General features: G+C 38.0%; 1 protein-coding gene across 1 annotated transcript in view; it reads left to right on the plus strand.

Moving 5' to 3' along the window:
* Positions 1-2003: 2003 nt before the first annotated feature.
* Positions 2004-19242, plus strand: part of LOC118194015 (protein turtle homolog B-like) — a 356504-nt gene continuing 339265 nt past the window's right edge. The window contains exons 1-2 of the mRNA XM_085810225.1: positions 2004-2064; positions 8116-8454. Of these exons, the coding sequence (XP_085666351.1) occupies positions 2004-2064; positions 8116-8454 (400 nt within the window). The remainder of the gene's footprint in view (positions 2065-8115; positions 8455-19242) is intronic.

Here is a 19242-nt window from a genome sequence, read left to right on the forward strand (position 1 = left end):
GGACTTAAATGTTTCATATAGCGGGTCATAAGCACACAAGCATAGATTAACGGCAACCCATCCACCATAAAGAAGACATGGTTTCAGTTAGATAGCGATCGTCTCCCAGTGTTGACCCATGGAGGTAAGAAAGGACCATGTTATTTCCTACCTCCATGTGTTGACCAAGGTTAGCCCGTTCCCATAGGACTATATTTGACCATGTAACGTCCCTACAACCAAGGGAGGGACAAGATAGTGCCAGTTCGGTCCCTGCCGTGCCTGAACCAACCACCGAATAAACGATGGTTGTAGTAACTGTGAAGACAGTTTATTTACCCCAGAAGTCTAGGTTGTCTAGATAATGCCAGTGCACTGGCCAGACCTAGCCAGTGCGCTGGGATTGCCAATGGAATAGAAGTTACGCAGAAAAAGATAGTCAAAATGTACTCAGCATCTGAACAAATGAATATTTCCATTGAAATACGTTACCTAACAGTTTTTGAGATTGCAATACTTCCTTGTACAAGGAATTAAAAACTTGGCTAATCCAGAATAAGTTGGGGTTATATCAAGCGAAAACTCATGTGCTATTGCATTACGCTTAACCGTAATTCGTGCTAAATCAGACCGCTTGGCAATAGTTTCACAGTCGATTGGATAGAATGTAAGTACCAAATTTTCTTATGGTGGGAGAAACGTTGCCGGGATATTTAGCTTCTCTGCTTCATATTTACTGCTTGCTTCTTTAGCTAGTCTGTCCGCTGCTTTTCGTAACCTATAAAAACTTGCATGATCATTAACCGAATAAGTTGTGTACAGACCTGATAATAAAACTGTATGTTGTATATTTACTGTTAAGGGCGAGCTATACTCGTGATTCAATATTACAAATAAAGGAAGTTGTACCATCGTGGCAGATGGCCACATTTCCATTTGCTATTTTAATTTCGTGTTCGATGGCTGTTGAAATAGCTAATGCGTCAACTTGAAAAACACTATTACGTTGTTTGAGATGTCCTTTCCTGATACATAATTCCCATTCGTCCTTTAATCCTACAAAAGCGCTGCCGACTCCTTCAGTGGTTCTGGAGCCATCTGTGAATATAATAATAGGTGTCTCTTGCCTTATGACTTAGCATAAAGTTGATTAGGATGTGCGCTTCTAATCCTGCCAGTCTTAGATGTGTCTGTAAGACATTTATGATTTATGTGTAGGTCATACCATATTAAAATGTGCGTAATATTACTGAAGGTAACGTCTCCTCTTTCTGAATGATTCGTGAATAATACAGAATGAAATTCACCTCGTATGTCAAGCGGGATCAGTCCAGCTACAACTGTTGCTGAGTTCTTAATAAATAAGTTGAAAACATTTTTTAAATACTTAGATGTAATTCCACTAATAAAGGTATAAGTGAAAGACCTGATTGGTAGGAAAATTTTAAATGGATTTCTATATTTTAAGCGCTTAAGTTATTTTTTTTTCTTCCTTGCACGAAAAGGAGCACTGTAATAGAAAAAAAAATTCCGTTATCAGATTTCACAGGAAATACTCACCGTTCCCGAATCCATTTTAATTATTTTTTGCGTGACCTCTGTAGATACGGACATAATAAAGGACTGTTTATTCCAAAACGGTTTGTAAAATGCATTTAAAATGGATTTTTTCGTGACGTCTGTACGTACTTACGTCCATACGTATCTGGCATAACTCAAAAACGATTAGCTGTAAAATGTTGACATTTTGTATATAGGATTGTTATAGTGTATATTTGTGCATCTTTCCTTTTAAGTTCCCACTTTCCGAAGTCCATACCCTGTCTTTATTTTCGCTGTCGTTCGTCTTCTTTTTTCTCTTCAGGTTGAGTTTGTGAGGTATCAGTGACCTACCAAATAGCATTTTGTGCGAAAAGCACCAAAAGGTCGTTAGTCGTGGATATACAGGGTGTCCCACAAATGTTGCGACAAACTTCTGGGAGAAGTAGGACACGTCATAAGGATTAAGAATTGCATAGGAACGCATGCCCGTAAATATCAGTGTATGTGGTAGCAGAAGTAGAAGTTGGGAAAGGAAAGAAGAGGGTGATTAATTTGAAACATTTATTGCACATGAATGCAAATGGCACACGACAGCTTGAATATTACAACAGATGCTCGAAGTTTGCACCATCAGACGCCAAACATGCCTGACACCGACGGACCATTGATCAAACACACCGGGAGTACCTATGTTCAAACACACCGGGAGTACCTTTGATTGTAGCAGCTACGCAGGAGACTTGCCACAAGATCCATTTCAGACAAAACAGGAGCGTGCTATACGGCACTTTTAATGGTTCCCCAGCAGAAACACCCCCGACACTCCCGTAGTCGCACAGATTTTGATGCAGACGTGCAAACAGACTGTGGTGTTGTTGATGTCTGTCGGGAAGTGTTCTCGATAAATGCGTGCAGCGGCTTGTCCATTACCATCAGCTATTCCCTACACTAAGCGCATGTATACAAACTTTCCGTTAGTATAGCGTCCCCTGCCCTTCGTATGGTTCCTACCGCTCGAATGAGGCAATCCTCACTTTTCCCTAGCACTCTCCCTTACCCCCCCATGGGTTCCTATGCTTTTCTTAATCCTTATGATGTGCTGTACCTCCCCCAGAAGTTTGTCGCAACATTTACGGGACACCCTGTATACTTCCAACTACAGAAATGTTTTAAATGACGATAATATAATTGCAATTACATTATAATTGCAATTCAAAAAGCAATTATATTGTAATTGCAACTACTCAAAAATTGCAGAATCTAACTGCGATTACAATGTAATTGGAATTATATTTTGCCCAACTCTACTTTGAGCCCGTGAATTTTTATATGTCGATGGTCTTTTCGCCTGATCATTTCAGTTCAGCTAAGCTAATACATTACGGTTATCTTTTATAGTTCTATACTAATTTCTATCATGTTTAAGATAATACGATAAAAAGTACTCCGATAGTTTCTAATAGCACAATAATTCGCACACGAAGGGAGTCTATTTATGATAGCATTGCTTCCAAAAAGAGAGAAAAATGTTTAAAAAATTGACGACTAAGTTGAATTGTTTCATATGTACTGAGAAATTTTCAAAATTATCAGTTATTAAAAGAGGATTTTTATTTTTTAATGTCTAGTGTTACCATTACTTATAGCACCTGCAATGTTTTGTTACTTGTAAAAGAATATTCAATATATTCGCTAATGACAGTCAAAAAATTCAGCTTGAAAACATAAAATCTAATTTTAAAGATACGGATGAATGTCCTCATGATTTGTTTTCTTAGAATTTTTTCCAGTCTTATTTTATTGAAAGAATAAAGATTATATATAATACGTGTAAATACATTCATGAATTATACTAATGTTTATCTTATTAATGAAGTTTATAGTTAGCGGTAGACTACTAATTATTGAATTTCCGAGTGAAAAAGTAAAAATTTATAAGTAGATTTGGTAACAGCTAATGACGCTAACAAAACCGAATTCTTGAGATTATCAACAATGATATAATATGTATACATAAATATAATATATCGCATTAATTACTTTCAATCTGAATTTTTGTAGCGTAGCTATACTACTGTGTTATTATTTTATGTTAATCAAACTGTGTGTTAACTACTGCAATTAATTAATTTACCGTTTAGTATTTTGTTTATTTTGCTATGTATTGTGAAATCAAACACATATAGGAAACGAATGACTTAAATTCTTTATTATTTAAACATTTAGTGTAAGTATTATGAAAAAGGGGCGTTGCTGTTTTTAAAATCAGCAATGCCCCTTTTTCATAATATAACGAAATAGTAATGGTCAAATTATTGTTGACAATTCTTATACATGTTTAGTATTTTATGTTCCATCATACTGTGTGTGAAATATGATCTCCTTCCCTACGAAATCAACCCCTAATATTTTCTTTCATTTCTCCTTTTTCCTACTACTAACATTTCTCTGCATGCTTGTGGTTGTGGCAACTTTTTTTTTTTTTTCAGCGTGATTAACGGTACATGGTATCTTAATTGCAATTCGAAAGTAGAAAGTGGTTTCCTGTCCTGGCCACTCCCACCAGCTACTGCTTCATAAGGCATCCATGTCATTACCTTTTATCTTTGTTTCTAGCTTCTGAATATATCTCTAAAAATAAGCCTTTTAAAACGTAGAGAAAGCACACTTTAGCGGAATTATGAGCATAGAGCAAATCAGAATACGATTTAAGGTCATTGAAGGTCAAAAAATATATCTGAAGCACTCCGGTTGGCTGGCGAACAAATAAAAAAATTATAACATGAATTTTTTTAGATTACTACGTAATACTTCAAGACGATACTATCAAAGAGTTTTTGAAATATCAGAAAGCAATTTTAACCTTTCAATCAGTTCCTAGGTATTCATGATACAAGAATTCAAAATACGCAGTGTTATTATTCATAAGGAGATTCTTCCCTTTCTCATATTCGCTCTTTCTCACAACAGCCATCATCATGAAGTGCGATATCTTAGCTACCTTTGATAGTTACTCAATAGTCCCGTTATAAAGTATTAAAGACCAACGCTACCCTTCTCACAACAATCATTATTATGAATCCTGAATTCATCCAATTTTAACGGCGATTAAGTGGTTCTTCATAAGAAAGACAAACTTCTTTGTAAACTCTAATGACATAGTGGTCAGTATTTACATCTAGGAACTGGAAGTCTTTTCTCAGTGCCCATACGGGGCTTTGCTAATTTTCCAGGATTTCCTGGGGGAAAATTTCTTTCTGTCTGCTTACTCTCTTTCACTTCTTTTACCTCTTCTTTCTCTTTGAAGCACAATATTTGACTAAATTTTACATACAATACTGTGACTAAAGTATTCATGCTATAAATAATAAATAGCTATTAAAGATGAAATATACTTTCCAACTTTACATATAAATCATGCTAGTGAGATACAAAGGGAAGAAAAGCTAAGAAATGCAGCGTTACCCAGCTTGACCATTCCTGACTAATAACAGCTATATCTTATCCTCTTAAATGTTATCAAAATTCGCATATTTCTGAAATAGCTTACCCTGAAAATAATAAAAATTAAAAATTGTTGATAAACTGATTATGGTTTAATTTTAAAAATCGAGCATATATTCTCTAAGACTTGCTTCTAGCTTAAGAATATTCTTTTCTAATAAACTTCGTTGATGCTTAAAATGGTCTTGAAATACTTCACCTCAACCCGTTTGGTACTTCTACCCTCAGAATATACACTGGTGTGCAAAAATTAAGGACGAGACGGTTTTTTCAATATAACTTTGTACAAAAGCTTTCCAAATCAACACATTTAATACCGTAAGATCCCCAATACGTAAGGACATGAGTAATGTAAGCAACACTTACTACAAGAGAAATCAGAGGGATAAAAAAAAGCTTTATTGAAAAAGTAGCATGGAGCGCAATGCGACTGAAGGCCGAAACATCCCTGTGATGGGTGTCCAGCAAGAAACATCCGGTCTTTAATAGGGGATATGATCTCCCCTGACTGCTACGCAGGTTTCACAGCGTCTGCCCATACTGAGAATGAGGGTGTCAAGGAGTTGTTGAGGCATTGCTGCCCATTCGTCTTGCAGCGCCAATCGAAGCTCCGGAATCGTTACTGGTGGTAAGGTACGAGCTGTCAAGGGTCTGCCTAGAAAATCCCATACATCCTCGATGGGATTGAGATCCGGAGATCGTGCCGGCCAATCCATACGTTCAATATCCTCACTCTCTAAGAGCTGTTCGGCAGCTACTGTGCGATGACATTGTGCATTGTCGTCCATGAAAAGGAACTGCGGACCCACAGCGCCTCTAAAAAGACGCACATATGGAAAAAGAATCTCGTTACAATAACGGGTCCCGTTGACTGAACCTGCGTCGAAGATGTGAAGGTCTGTGCGACTACCAAGCATGATGCCTCCGCAAACGAGAACACCGCCACCTCCATACCTGTCCCTTTCAATGATTCTCTCCAGATGAGTATGCGATGAGAATCGCTACTCAGACTGAATCTGCTCTCATCTGTAAAGAGTACTCGTCCCCATTCATTGTCTCTCTCCAATTCCGGTGTTCCCGGCACAACAGAGAACGCCTTCTCCGATGGGCAGGCGTTAGAGGTACACACCGTACAGGGCGTCGTGCAAACAGACCACCACCGTGCAGTCTTCTGGCCACGGTAAAACACGATATCTGTCGTCCATTCGCCTGTGTCGTGTGTCTAGCAATTTCTCCCGCTGTCTGCCGTCTGTTTCTTCTGGCATGTAAGGCAATATACCGGTCATCTGCGGGTGTGGTTCCTCGTGGACGACCACTACTAAACCCCCGGATAGCTGTTCCTGTAGTTTGAAATTGTCTCCAAAGTCGTGAAACGATGCTGTGAGCAATTCCGAACTCTGCAGCCACACTTGTCACACTGCGGCCTTACTCCAACTTCCCAATGATTCGACCTCGGGTAAAAGCATCCAAATGTCGTCTAACAAATTGATTATTCGCCATTTCTCGCTGAGGTAGCAACTCGGTGTGATTATAACTGCTATACGGTGTACAATCTCTTTGCCAGAAATACTGATCTTACACTGACAACATGCTTTATACTACTCAGACACTCCCCCATTAAGTCTACTTGCATATCTGCGCATGTGCTACCGTACATCACCTTACTTAATCTCCTGATTGGTCTTTCTGTCGGCTCTGCCTCTTCGTTCAGCTGACATGCTAATTTTTCGACAACGTCCTTAATTTTTGCACACCAGTATATGTTTGAGATTCTCTTAAGTATCTTCCTATTAAATGCTATCACTTTCAGAGCTAAACTAAGATTCCAAGTTATAAATGTGATTCTGGCTGTGTAAAAAATCTAAACTCAAGTTTTGACTTCCTGGAATTTCCCACACAGAATTTACTAGTTAATTAGGGAAATGAATAAAGTAGAAATCTTCACGAAAATCTTACTGAAATAGATAAACGGGCATTTACAACACTACGAAATCATGGACTAATTTCTAATACATTTCTGGCCAGAAGCGACTGGTTCTCTGCAACTCATTATCACTCTAAATTGATCTGCATTGACCCTTGACTCCAGTTAATTTACTAGCTATTTCCAAAGGTAAGAGATTCTGGTCCTTTGTGGCACGCTATCCATCAATGTTAATACACTCTGAACGTTGTTCCTAGTTAATCATTACTGGCCTGGGCTCTGGTTCTTCATGACACATTATCATTATACACTGAACTACATGATCTTTGGTACCAATGTACTCACTATTTATTCCAAACTCTAGTACCTCGTGGCACGCTGTTAAATAACATTTACTGACGCCTATCTTTGGTTCCAGTTGGCTTAATTGCTGTCCCTGAAAGCAACAGAAATTAGTACATCGATGCAAACTGTACATTAAGGTAGAACTATACTAATATTTGATTCTGTTAGCTCAATAACTACCTCAAAAGATAGTGGACACTAATTTTTACGCACACTTTCAGTCAGAATTGATATGCATAGATCCTTGGTCCCCATCTATCCATTAGTTCACCAGAATTTAAGAAGTTATAGTCCATCATAACATGCTGTCAATAAACATGATATAAATTGATCATTGGTTAATGCACTAAATTTCCCCCGAATGGTATAAAACTTTGGTCTCTCATAGCACACTGTCGCTCATTTCTGTTTCACACTGACCCTTGGCTCCAGTTAACTGACTGATGGTAGGAAAATTTGGTCTCTTGTAGTTTGCTATTAGTCAGTATTTATGTACACTGATGCTTGGCTTCAACTAATTCATTAGCAGCAAAACAATGAGCAGCACTTTGTTTTGCAACTTCAACTATTTCCTGGAGCTAGTTAGGAGTATTTTGGATACAGGAGACGGACAAAACAACAGGGTCAGAATTAACACACGTTAGTTAGGAACTGAAAAAGAACGCTAAGAAGCATACAGAAGATTCTATATTTATAAAAATATAATTACTATTCGTTTCTGATATTCTGTCTGTTGCTTGAAAGCACATTCATCTGAAATATTTTTATTTTCTTGCCAAAGAGATGAGTCTAAATTATTCCTTTTTTTATCTGTTTGGCAGAACCCCCTCAAACACTGGTGGGAGTGGCCGGTTCGACTTTGGAGTTGCCCTGCAACATCACTGCCCCGACCCCCGATGATTCGGTGGCCCTCGTTCTGTGGTACAAAGACGAATCCACCACGCCACTCTACAGTCTTGATGCTCGCCGTGGCCACCTAGACCAGGCCCGGCACGCGGCCAGTGATCTCCTTGATGGCCGGGCTTACCTCAGCATCACACACAGACCTTCAACGTTGAAGCTAAAGCCACTGTTGGAAGAGGACGAGGGACAATACAGATGTAGGGTGGATTTTAAAAAGGCGAGGACGAGAAATTTCGATATCATCCTCACAGTTGTTGGTATGTGTCTTGATATTATTTTTTGGGTTTGGTGATTTGAGGAATGTGTGCGTTTTTATTTTTAAGGGTTTTATTGTGTTCCTGACAACAGAAGAAGAATCTTGTAGCGCATATAGAAAGAAGTATATGTTTAAAAAAAACGAACGAAAGGATGAACTAAATAATATTACTAAATGCCTACCTCAGTCTGTTGTTCTATGTTGGCAAGCCTGATATTTGAGCACATATTATATGAAAGCCAAGGTTTTGTCGTCAATGACTTTGGTTGTCAGTCCATTAGGATTAACATTTATGTTTATTGGAACTCATCATTATCAACAAATGTTTCTTATCCTATAATTAGTTTAAATATCTTAGCAAAGGAACTGGCTGCATGACAGCTTCTGTGGGTTTCCCCATGTGTGGCGGGGATATGAGCCAGGATGTACTAAAACGTTCTCCACGAAAGTTTACTTTTCCTAAGGCAGAGAGTCGTCATGTGCTGTTTCATAACCCAAATAATTACTTTAATCCAACTACTTTGATTTGGTGACTTTGGTCGTTGATGTTGGATTCAGGATTGTCGGCTGAGTGCTCCGAAACCTAGAGCCGAAAACTTCAGAACAACTACTGTATGAAACAGGGCCGGGTTTCTTCGTGAGATGGGTCAGATCTTTAGCTGAAAGCACTTTGCTGACAAGGAATTGCATTTCTCAATGGATTGACGGTAGAAGTGTATGATCAGAGCATTCAAAAACTTGTCTTACGATATTATATTTGCTTCAATGTGATGGGTATTTAACTGGCTTGAAGTATGTAGTTAGTGAAGTATGTACTGCTAAAATAAAAGTGTCTTTTTTTTTTTTTTTTTTTTTAACGAAATTCTTTTTTCCTTTTAAATACGGGGAGCTGAATACAGGAACAACATTCGGGAACATGCCTGTGGTATTAAGAATAAATTCAGGAAAAATGTAAAATTCTAACGCTAGCATATTGATGAGCTATATACTATTTTTATTATATTGCTGGGTCGCGACCCCTAAGAGAGTCGCGGGACCTGCAGCAGGAAGTCGCCAAAATTTTTGACAGTTTTGGGATATTTCTTTAAATTATTATAACAATTTTACAATTACCAAATATTTTTTTGCAATGTATCTGAAAATAGATAAAGTTAAGACAATACAGACAAAGAAAAAAACGAAAACTTTTCGACGCATTCTTTATATAATATAAACGTTTCTTTTCCTTGCTTTTTACGTGACGCTGTCATTTTATCTGTTATTTATTTAAAATGTTCACATGGTTATATGTCTTAAAATTAGAAATTAAAGTTAATGGCCTAAAATTGCAATAGTATATTACAGTACAAGTGAAAAAATTTCACTCATGCGTGTGTCAGATTTGCGCAATACTTATGGGGTCCCACAAAATTTTTGTAAATATTATGGGGTCCTGGGGGTCGCGAAAAAATCTGTGTTTAAAAGGGGCCGCTACTGGAAAAAATTTCGAAACCCTGTACTAAAAGAAAATGAAAAATTTAAAGAATGCGTTCACAAAATTCAACCCTTTTTTTGAGACCACTTTTGTTACAACGACCACCTAATAAAACGTGCTTCATCTTTATTACGCGAGAATTCATTAAACGAATATCTAGTGTATTATGTGTCTATGGTATGATATAAGTCTGTTATATCTAATGAATAAATATGTTTCCGGTATCCTTATCTTATATCGATTGTAAAATTTCTAACTATACGTCTTCCTTCTGTATGATATCATCGAAGTCTAAAGTAAAACATATAAGGTATTTTCTCCCACTTTTCCGCATACCTTCGTGTATAACTGAAAGCCCGCTCAACTCGTATTCGGGGGGTCCAGAGTTTGAATCCTGGCAAGGGCATAGGCGGATTTCTTCAATCTCCTGTCATCGAAAAAATATTCTACAAGTGGTGCCGGAACTAAAAGGTGGTTGACAGTAATTCGTCACCACCAGGATTTGGCAACTGGGACCCTCAATCATCAGTCACCTTTTAAAAGGCGAGTCTATGAAAAATTTTGTCTCTCCTTTTTGCACGCCTTCTAATAATAATTTATTATTAAAATTAATACACAATAGTGTAATTATTTATGCAAATTGTGTGCAACTGAATACAAAATTAGGCAACGGTTACTAATTCAGAAGTCAAACAACAAAAATCAGCGTTTTCAATTATCCGAATCAATTAGGACAGGGCCCCATTTGAATAATCAAAAATTCGGATAAACAGATTTTTTTTCCGAAGAAAGGGTCTACGTACACTTTAATTAATTAATGTATATTCTGTATGTTAAAAATGAGAGAAAAAAACATGTTTAAAGAACAAGAAGTGTTAATTAATTAAAATGAAAAGGCAAAACATTTACGTACATGCTATATAACGTACTTTACAGTACCTACAAGTGCTAAAAGTCACTGCTTGCTGAACCTCTCGGTCAAAGTAAGCCGTTTGACAGTCGTCATCCGTTTTCGGGCAATCAAGGTCGTCCTTCCGCTTGACAACGAAAGGTTGTATGTGATCACACTCGGGCTGATGCTTAATCCACTTCAACGCAGTTTCAAGGCCGTCAAAATCTTCAGTAGTTGATGGTTCTATTGTCTGCTCATTAATTTCATCTTTCTTCTCGACATTTATCCGATTCGGATAATTGGAGTTGTACTGTAAATTTATGCTGTGCCGCAAGAATCTGACCGCATGTGATATACGAAAATCAAAGGTCCAACACTTCCCGCAGTGGCAATATTTAGCAGATCGGAAGCATTATGAATGTATACTTACATAGCAAAGCGTAAAATTATTCAAATATGTGAGGGGCTCTTTAAGAAATTTTTAATGTGAATAGAAATAAAGTGGCAGAAAGGGCGTTTATTGCTTTTCTATCGATTAAATTGTTTAAAAATTACAGATAAAGATTTTAGGTATTTCCCAATAAAAAAACTCTGAGCACTAGTTGTTACCAAGGCTCCATGGAAAATAAATTAAAGATTCTGTATTTAACCAACAGCAACACTTACCAGATCGCAAGTATTGTATGTAAATGCCATGTAGCGTAAGTAATTGCGAATTAAAAAAAAAAAAAAAAAAAAAAAAAAAAAAAACCTGCAGAGTTATTCTTAACGTTAACCAAAGAAATCAGTCTTATAACCTCTCAAGTAAGATACTAACCAACAGAATATTGAAGAGATTTAGGCAAACGTTTCCCACTAAAGTAAAAATCAATAACCCTAAAATTTCAAAACTTAACACCAGTTAATGAAACTATCGATTCGTTAAAAGAAATCGAACTTGTGCGCCTACATTTAGGAATGCAAATTTTCCAAGAATGAATCTGCTTCTATTAAGTTTCTGAAGTTATTTGAAACTAAATTATAAAATTCTCTTCCTCTCCCTTCCCCTATTATGCAAATGAGCTGCGTATCCATTAGTCGAAGGGTGACTTTTTTATTCTCGTGTTTGTTGATTAAATCTGAAGCGGCGTCAGAATGCCTTGTTTGTTTATTCTAAACATTTCTGTACGCTATTTTGAAAAAAAAATCAAGCTTAATATAGTTTTGTACAACACTTTTCTGTTTTAATAAATTACATTCTTGGGCAAAATGCATTACTGATTCTTTCTCGATTTGAATAATGATATGTTTTCCTTGATGGGACATGGTTTTCGTGTACAGAGCAGTTATTGTGAGCGAATTTTTCAAATTTGTAAATAAGGAAAATAAAATATGACAACTTGATTTGAAAGTAATATTTTACGAATAGCATTATGGAACTTTTAATACAGTTAATAGCACGGAATTGAATAAAATTTAAACTTTACGCTATATTTCAGTACTGTGGATAGAGGAAATCAGATTCTTTATGCTTTTTCGTACCTTATAAATATCCTTAAGGAGAGAGGCGCAGTGGATAGCGCGTCGCGCAGCAGAACCGCAGATCCGAGATTCGATCCCCGGGCTGGGCAAGGTTGACACAGCCTTTCATCCCTTGACTGGGTCGATAAAATAAGTACCAAGTTCACTTGGGGACTAAACCCCGGGAGGTCTTGCGTAAGCTGACCACTTTTTAGAGTGGTCATGCACCCCGGGGCCCATGGCCAAGAAAGCAGATATCAGGACGCTGCAGGCCACACGGCTCACTAAGGGTTGTTGCGCCACTGAGTTTAGTTTAGTTTATATCCTCAAGGATGTTTTCGGTCCGTTACATTATTTTACGTTACGCTACGCTGTAATGCCTAGACCACTCGCCTTGTCAGTTTCCGCCACAATGGAAGACTAAAGGATTTTACAAGAAGATCAGAATACAATGAGTATGATGTCACAAAAATGAAGCCAAAGAAATGTCAACAACGTGACGTCACGAATTATCATGGCCGCCATATAGCGTACGGATAAGACTACGAAACGTATTGTTAAATAAAATTATACTGAATGTGAGAGCAAACATCAATGTACGAAAGCTCAAAAAGGTGTTTTTAAGCATAATTTGCATAAAATACCATTGAAACTTACTCTGCTTTTCTGGATTTCAACTATATATACACTCTTATAGTTACATTTACACATTTTCATATACCTGGATTTTATTAAATTTGAAACTATTATTTGCAGTCCTTGTGATTTTTCTATATTGAGTAGGAAGTAATTTATGTTAAGCATTAAAATTAGAACGGGAGACTTATAAATGTTAATTAATGAGGTAGCTGACATGTAGTACACAACACTGATTAGAAATGTAACCAAAACCAACCAAAAGTTCACGTACGATAGCAGCCATGATAATTCGTGAAGTCATACTGCACGACATGCAGTAGAGATTTACTCCATGTATTCTGACCGCCTTGGTTTTTTAATACATCGTTGGCATACTGTTGTGCATAACCAAATCTGTGGTAGCCATTCGGTAAAAATAAAATGTTTAACTTATCTCTCAAATTTAAACGGTACGAAAATTGCTAATAAACTTAGCGATTAAAAAGTAACGAGTGTCTTACTTAAGATCTTAATTTATTTCTAAATGCCTACTGACACAATTTTAAACACATTTAATGTACAATATGTACAATTGATACAGTTTATTTTCAGAGTTATTTTAATACATAAAAATTGCTTCTAACGCCACATGCTACAAACTCAGTGCAGAATTAGTTGGTTTTGCTTTTATGAACGTCTTTAGAAGACTCTTGACGAAATATTGCGCTATTAGCTTAAGATATGCTATTTTATATTTATCATCATGATATGCCTTGTAAAGTTTTGAAATTGCACGAAACTGCACATGGAATAAAATTAAACCGCGCAACTATTAAATTGCTTGATTATCAACCCCTAGGTAACACGTGACCAATGACCTTGAGTGTTGGGTTTCGGTAATCTTGACGGTCACCGTTGTCCAACAATATAATTTTACATCCATATAATTTATTTTACAGGGAAATCCCTCGTAACCGGCACCCAACTAATCGACCGTACAAAAATAACGCTACTTTTTTTGAAGAATTAAATTTAAATCCGAAAATTATGCCTACGAAATGAAAAAAATATCTGGTGGGCTAACAATCGTATGAAACGTGTAAAACATTTATGTTATGTTTCTGAAGCCCAAAGTAACAAGGGTTATCCAACTAATGAATTATTCAAGAATATATTGATGACTTGTCGATGCGATAACTTTGTAGGTAATGTGTGCAGGCAAGCCTCCACATTTATTCAACGTCAAGTGCGACCGCTGAATGACAAGGCTAAATTGAAGGCTACAACCAGTTTCTTCTCCTTGTGCTGTTGGATTCCGAAGGTGTAGGACAGCTTTCTGGCTGTCCTCAGCCAGAAAGACGCCAACCTGACGCGTGTGCCATTTTTTGGTTCTTTTTCGTTCTCCTTTTGACTGCCATTTTACGTTGCTGTATGTAGAGCTATGGAATTCCTTCTAGTAAAGAAATTGGAACTGAAGATACAACTAAACGTTTTATATACCTAACATCTGCCGATAATTAATAATGTTCTACAATTTAAAAATCTTCGAAAAGACTTCATGCGCATGCGCTCTTCTTTCCGGATGATTTAAAACTTCGCTTTGTGCTTCTTCAAAAATATATTGGGATAACCAGCGATCTCAATTTCCTCCGTTAAAAAATTTGATTTTTTTTCTCACGAAACTTTGCTTTACGTCGATGGAATGAGATCTTCTTTGATTTTAATATTACGCACATCTCGTATTTTTAGTATGCGTATGTATATGTACTTCTGGTATAGCATCACTTGTGAAGGTAGTGTGGACGCTCAACAATCTGTAAATATTACATATGTTATATAGTTTATATCCTATTCTTCTAGATGTAATAACTTCTGCTATGTACATCGAACCATGCTTTATTTGTAATACTAGTTAGATATGTTAATGCTGTTCCCTAAATAATGGTGGGGGGGGGGTGCTGTACTGATTAACCACGATGATAAAGGGACAGTGCTCACGTCTCCCGTCACTTATCACTTATCTCGTATAAGAGGTTAGGATTCAAACTGGTAGGACTATTATTCTTCTGTCTGGCTATATTTATTTAATTTATGCTGGTACTGATTCAAAATTTAATGATGTCAACATCTAATAAATATTAATTGATTTGTATTATTTGAATTGTCATCCTTTGGGGGTAAGTTGCTATTGAAGATACCATATTTACTCTGTGTCTAACCTTTAGAAATGTAAAGGACATTACTTCGATGTTCAAGTAAATTGTGGCTTGTGATCATGTTCGTAGATGACGAGTCGAATAACGAAGAATCTCTTAGTTTTAAGACACGTCCGGCGCCCGTGGTATATATCCTTAATTTAGTTGCTTGAAGGTTGGTTGGTTGGTAACGGAGGACGGGGACGCCTGATGTCTAACAGAGGTAAACAGGCATTTGTCCCGCGCCCTCCACTAACCAGGAACAACTTCCTGGGGCCTCAAGAGGCCGCCTCGGGAGCTTTTTAGGATGTTAACAAGATCATTTACATGGCCATACAAGGGCAGATTGCATTCGTTTTACCGTTTTGACATTTGTTGTTGCAATTTGCTATGGTAATTTTGCACATTCACAATAAAATTCTAATAAAAATACAAATTAAATATACAAATACAAAAATACAGTTACAAAATAATAGGATCAAAATACAGGCTCATAGGGAAAAAAAAATAATAAAAAATAAAATAAAATAAAATAAAATAAAATAAATAAAAATAAAAAAAATAAGTATTATGCATATACAGAAGAGGAAATATTAAATACATTTGATTGTACATTATTTGAAAGGTGTCTGTAATAGGGACTTATGTAAATTTTAGGAGTAGACTTATGTGTCTGAGAATGTGGAACTGCATGCTGACTTAGTTAGTGTATCATGTCTTGAGAGTTTTGGTTAATGAGGAGAGCACAAATCTTGGCCCATTCTCTTGAGCTTGTTAACAACTTTGCAAATTGTATTTACTGCCGATTTGTGCTTTATAAGGAAGCGGTGATAAGCTTCACTATTGTTGATAGGAAGAGGGAGATGATTTCCTGCTGTCAGATGGCATTCAAAAACATAGTGGTCTGGGGAGCCTTCCGCTCCGCAGGCGCATATGTCCGTGGTCGTTATGCCATGTCTATTGAAGTAGGTCGGGAATGGGCCGTGTCCCGTAATATAAGCCGTAAGAGGAACTATTGCAATGTTGCGTTCAGTGCTGACTTTCGGGAGGTAGCTGTATGTACGTCTTCCAGTTGTGCAGTGCGTCCAGTCTTCCTGCCAAAGATTTAGGCCTTGACCCCGTAATAGCCCTTTGAGGTAGGAAGAAGGGGCTGGGATTGTGATTTTTTCAGCTTCTGGATCAGTGGCTGCTTGCTTGGCCAGGCTATCAGCTGCTTCATTCCCCTCATTTTCTGCATGTGCCTTGATCCATGTTAAGGAGAGATGTTTCTGCGGGTTGCGCTGTAAAAGTTGTAATTTGATGATCAAGGGCGAGGTGTGGTTGTGATTATCTAGTGCTAGAAGCGTTGACATACTGTCAGTGAAAATTTTCGCCCGTTCTATATTATTATTGAAAATGTAATCTACCGCGGTTATAATTGCTTGCACCTCCGCCTGGAACACACTGTTGTTTAAATCAAGGCGTCCTTTCCATACATGGATGATTCTTCCTTTGTCATAGTGTGCAAAGGCGCTGCCTACTCCATCTTCCTGCTTAGAGCCGTCGGTGTATATTTGCGTATCCCTTGAAACTCGCGTCATTGACAGTGGCTGTATCCGTGAGATGTTAATTCTTATTCCTGCGCCTTTACGTGCAGGATGAGTGTGAAGAGTGTTACCTGGGCTTTGAAATTGCAGAGGGCTGTATGTTATGTTGCCAAATGTTGCATCTTTGCGGAGGTATATGAGGCTGGTGTACACTGCCTCTTGTTCTGCCCGTATGTGGAGTGGAATGAGCCCTGCAAGGACTGTCGCTGAGCTGGTGGCTGTGGTGCGGTACGCTTTACAGAGATTCAGGGCGAATGGTCGTTGAAGAGATGTCAGATGTTTGATCTTTCGTCCTCCCATCGGTTGGGCCCATACGGCAGCAGCATACAAGACTATTTTTTCAGCTACCACATGGTAGAGGATCTTCTGAATATGATGATTCTGACCCCAGTTTTTACCTTGGAAGGCGCGGGCTTTTCTGGCTATAGCTGATGTTTTGTTTTTTAGTTCTTGGATGTGAGGGATCCAGGTTAGTTTTTTATCCCAGATTACACCTAGGTATTTTAGCGTTTGGACAATCTTTATGTTGGCTCCTTGTAGTTTGATGCAGGGACGGCGCGTTGGATTCGTGCCTGCTTTGGGAATTATTATTGCTGATGACTTTGCGGTAGAGATTGTAAGCTTTAAGTTGCTGCAGATATTGGCGAGGAGGGAGCAGACTTCGGTGCCGTTTTTCTCGAGCTCCGCACGAGTGCGACCTTTGACAAGAAGAACTGCGTCGTCTGCGTAGGCGATGACACTTGTATGTCGTGGCCAGTTTGCATCCAGTACAGAGTTGAATGTTAAATTCCAGAGAATCAGTCCAGCACAAGAGCCTTGGGGACATCCTCTTCCTTGCACTTTGAAGGTAGTGTCGTTGTTGATGGCTATGAGAAGACTACGATTCTCTAGATAACTATTAAAATCGCTGAAGAGGTTGGATGGACACTGTGCGTCTCGGAGGGCCTGTCTTATCGCTGGCCACCAGAGTGTGTCAAACGCACTCTGGAGGTCAATGGATATGAAAGCTGTATGGAAACCTGTGGTGCTATTGCGTTGAATTGTTTCACGAATTTTGCAGAGGGCATGCGTAGTGGACAGACCAGTGCGAAAGCCATACTGCCTGGGGCTGAGATGATTGTTGCTATGGAGATGATATTTTAGTCTGTTAACTATTAATTTCTCGTAAATTTTGCCCAGGGTTGGCAAAAGGCATATCGGGCGAAAAGAGCGCGGGTCTTGCGGGCTTTTATTCTTTTTCAGGAATAGGACAACTTGTCCTTTCTTGAATGCCTGCGGGAATATTTGGTTGTCAAACAGTTGGTTAAAGAATTTGAAGAAGAAGGAGGGACGTGCTTTGTAGGCAACTTCGATGATGCTATAGTTCAAGCCGTCTGGACCGGGGGCCTTTTTCAGGGGTAGGTGTTGGAAAATTTGCTTGACTTCCTTGTCACTAAATGGTATATCATGTGGAGTCGGTGGGATGGTGGTATTCATGCGAACAATTTTCTGTGCTGGCGTATCTTCCTCCGCGTTGTCTGTGGGGAAGACTTCGTTGAGGATTGTGGTGGCTGTATTTTGTACTGGCTGCTTGAAGATTAGTGTTAGTGGTAGGAAGAAGAGGTTAGTGTTAGTGAAGATGAGGCAAAGTTGGGTGCATCCGAAAAACACTGTTCCCGTCAAGTGCACATGTGTATTTCCACCGAGGGAGTGGCTTCTAGAATGGACAGATGGGCTTCCAGAAATATTTCTGTAATTTCACATAACGTTTTCTCGCTTTAAGCAAGATGGTTGAAAATGATTGCGCAATATCGTGCTCAAAATAATTAAAGCATCATGGATTTCTTGTGAAAATTTTCAGTGCGAAGTTAGATAAAATATAAGCATAATTATGCATGTAAATAAAAGATGTCTTAGCATTTTTTATTATTGCATTCTGTTGTAGAGTTCCTTACTTTGTAATTCCAACTTACTATTGGAAGTGAAGAATCTTAAGAACTGATAAGCGAATAATCGCTTGAGTTCGTGTGACAGAAAGCAACAAGATAGAAGGGCAAACTAACCTTTATTATTCCAACTGAAGTTTAACGAAACTCAGTCTTGGAGTGTACAATAAAGCCGACACTTGGGCTTGAACTTAAGAAACTAAGAATTAAACTAAACTAATCTTAACTAAGGAGATATAGCCGAGGTTATCAAGATTCTAACAGAGTTGGCCTTTTAACGTTAATAAACTGCGAAGCTATCAAGGACCTAAAATACAGCCGAGAGTAATAATAGCTTACGAGAGAGTAGCCTAAAAAGGCGGACGCGTGCAGCCAGAATACCAGGTATCTCTGTCACTAAGACTGAAAACCCTCGCGGTTAAATACCACCCTTCCTCATTATGTATTCAGACGTGATTCTAAAACTACGTTCTCGCCGGAAGTAGTAAGTTGAAGTTAAGAATCGACAGGAAAGGAAATTTAACTCAAAACTTAACTGTTGATAAAATTAACATAATGTATGAAAAAGATGTTCCATGATAATAGCCAATGCTTAGTTT

The sequence above is a fragment of the Stegodyphus dumicola genome, chromosome 2 (assembly GCF_044657685.1).
Source record: "Stegodyphus dumicola isolate Sdum_Otavi_A_Nest chromosome 2, ASM4465768v1".
In the NCBI taxonomy this organism is placed as follows: Eukaryota; Metazoa; Arthropoda; class Arachnida; order Araneae; family Eresidae; genus Stegodyphus; species Stegodyphus dumicola.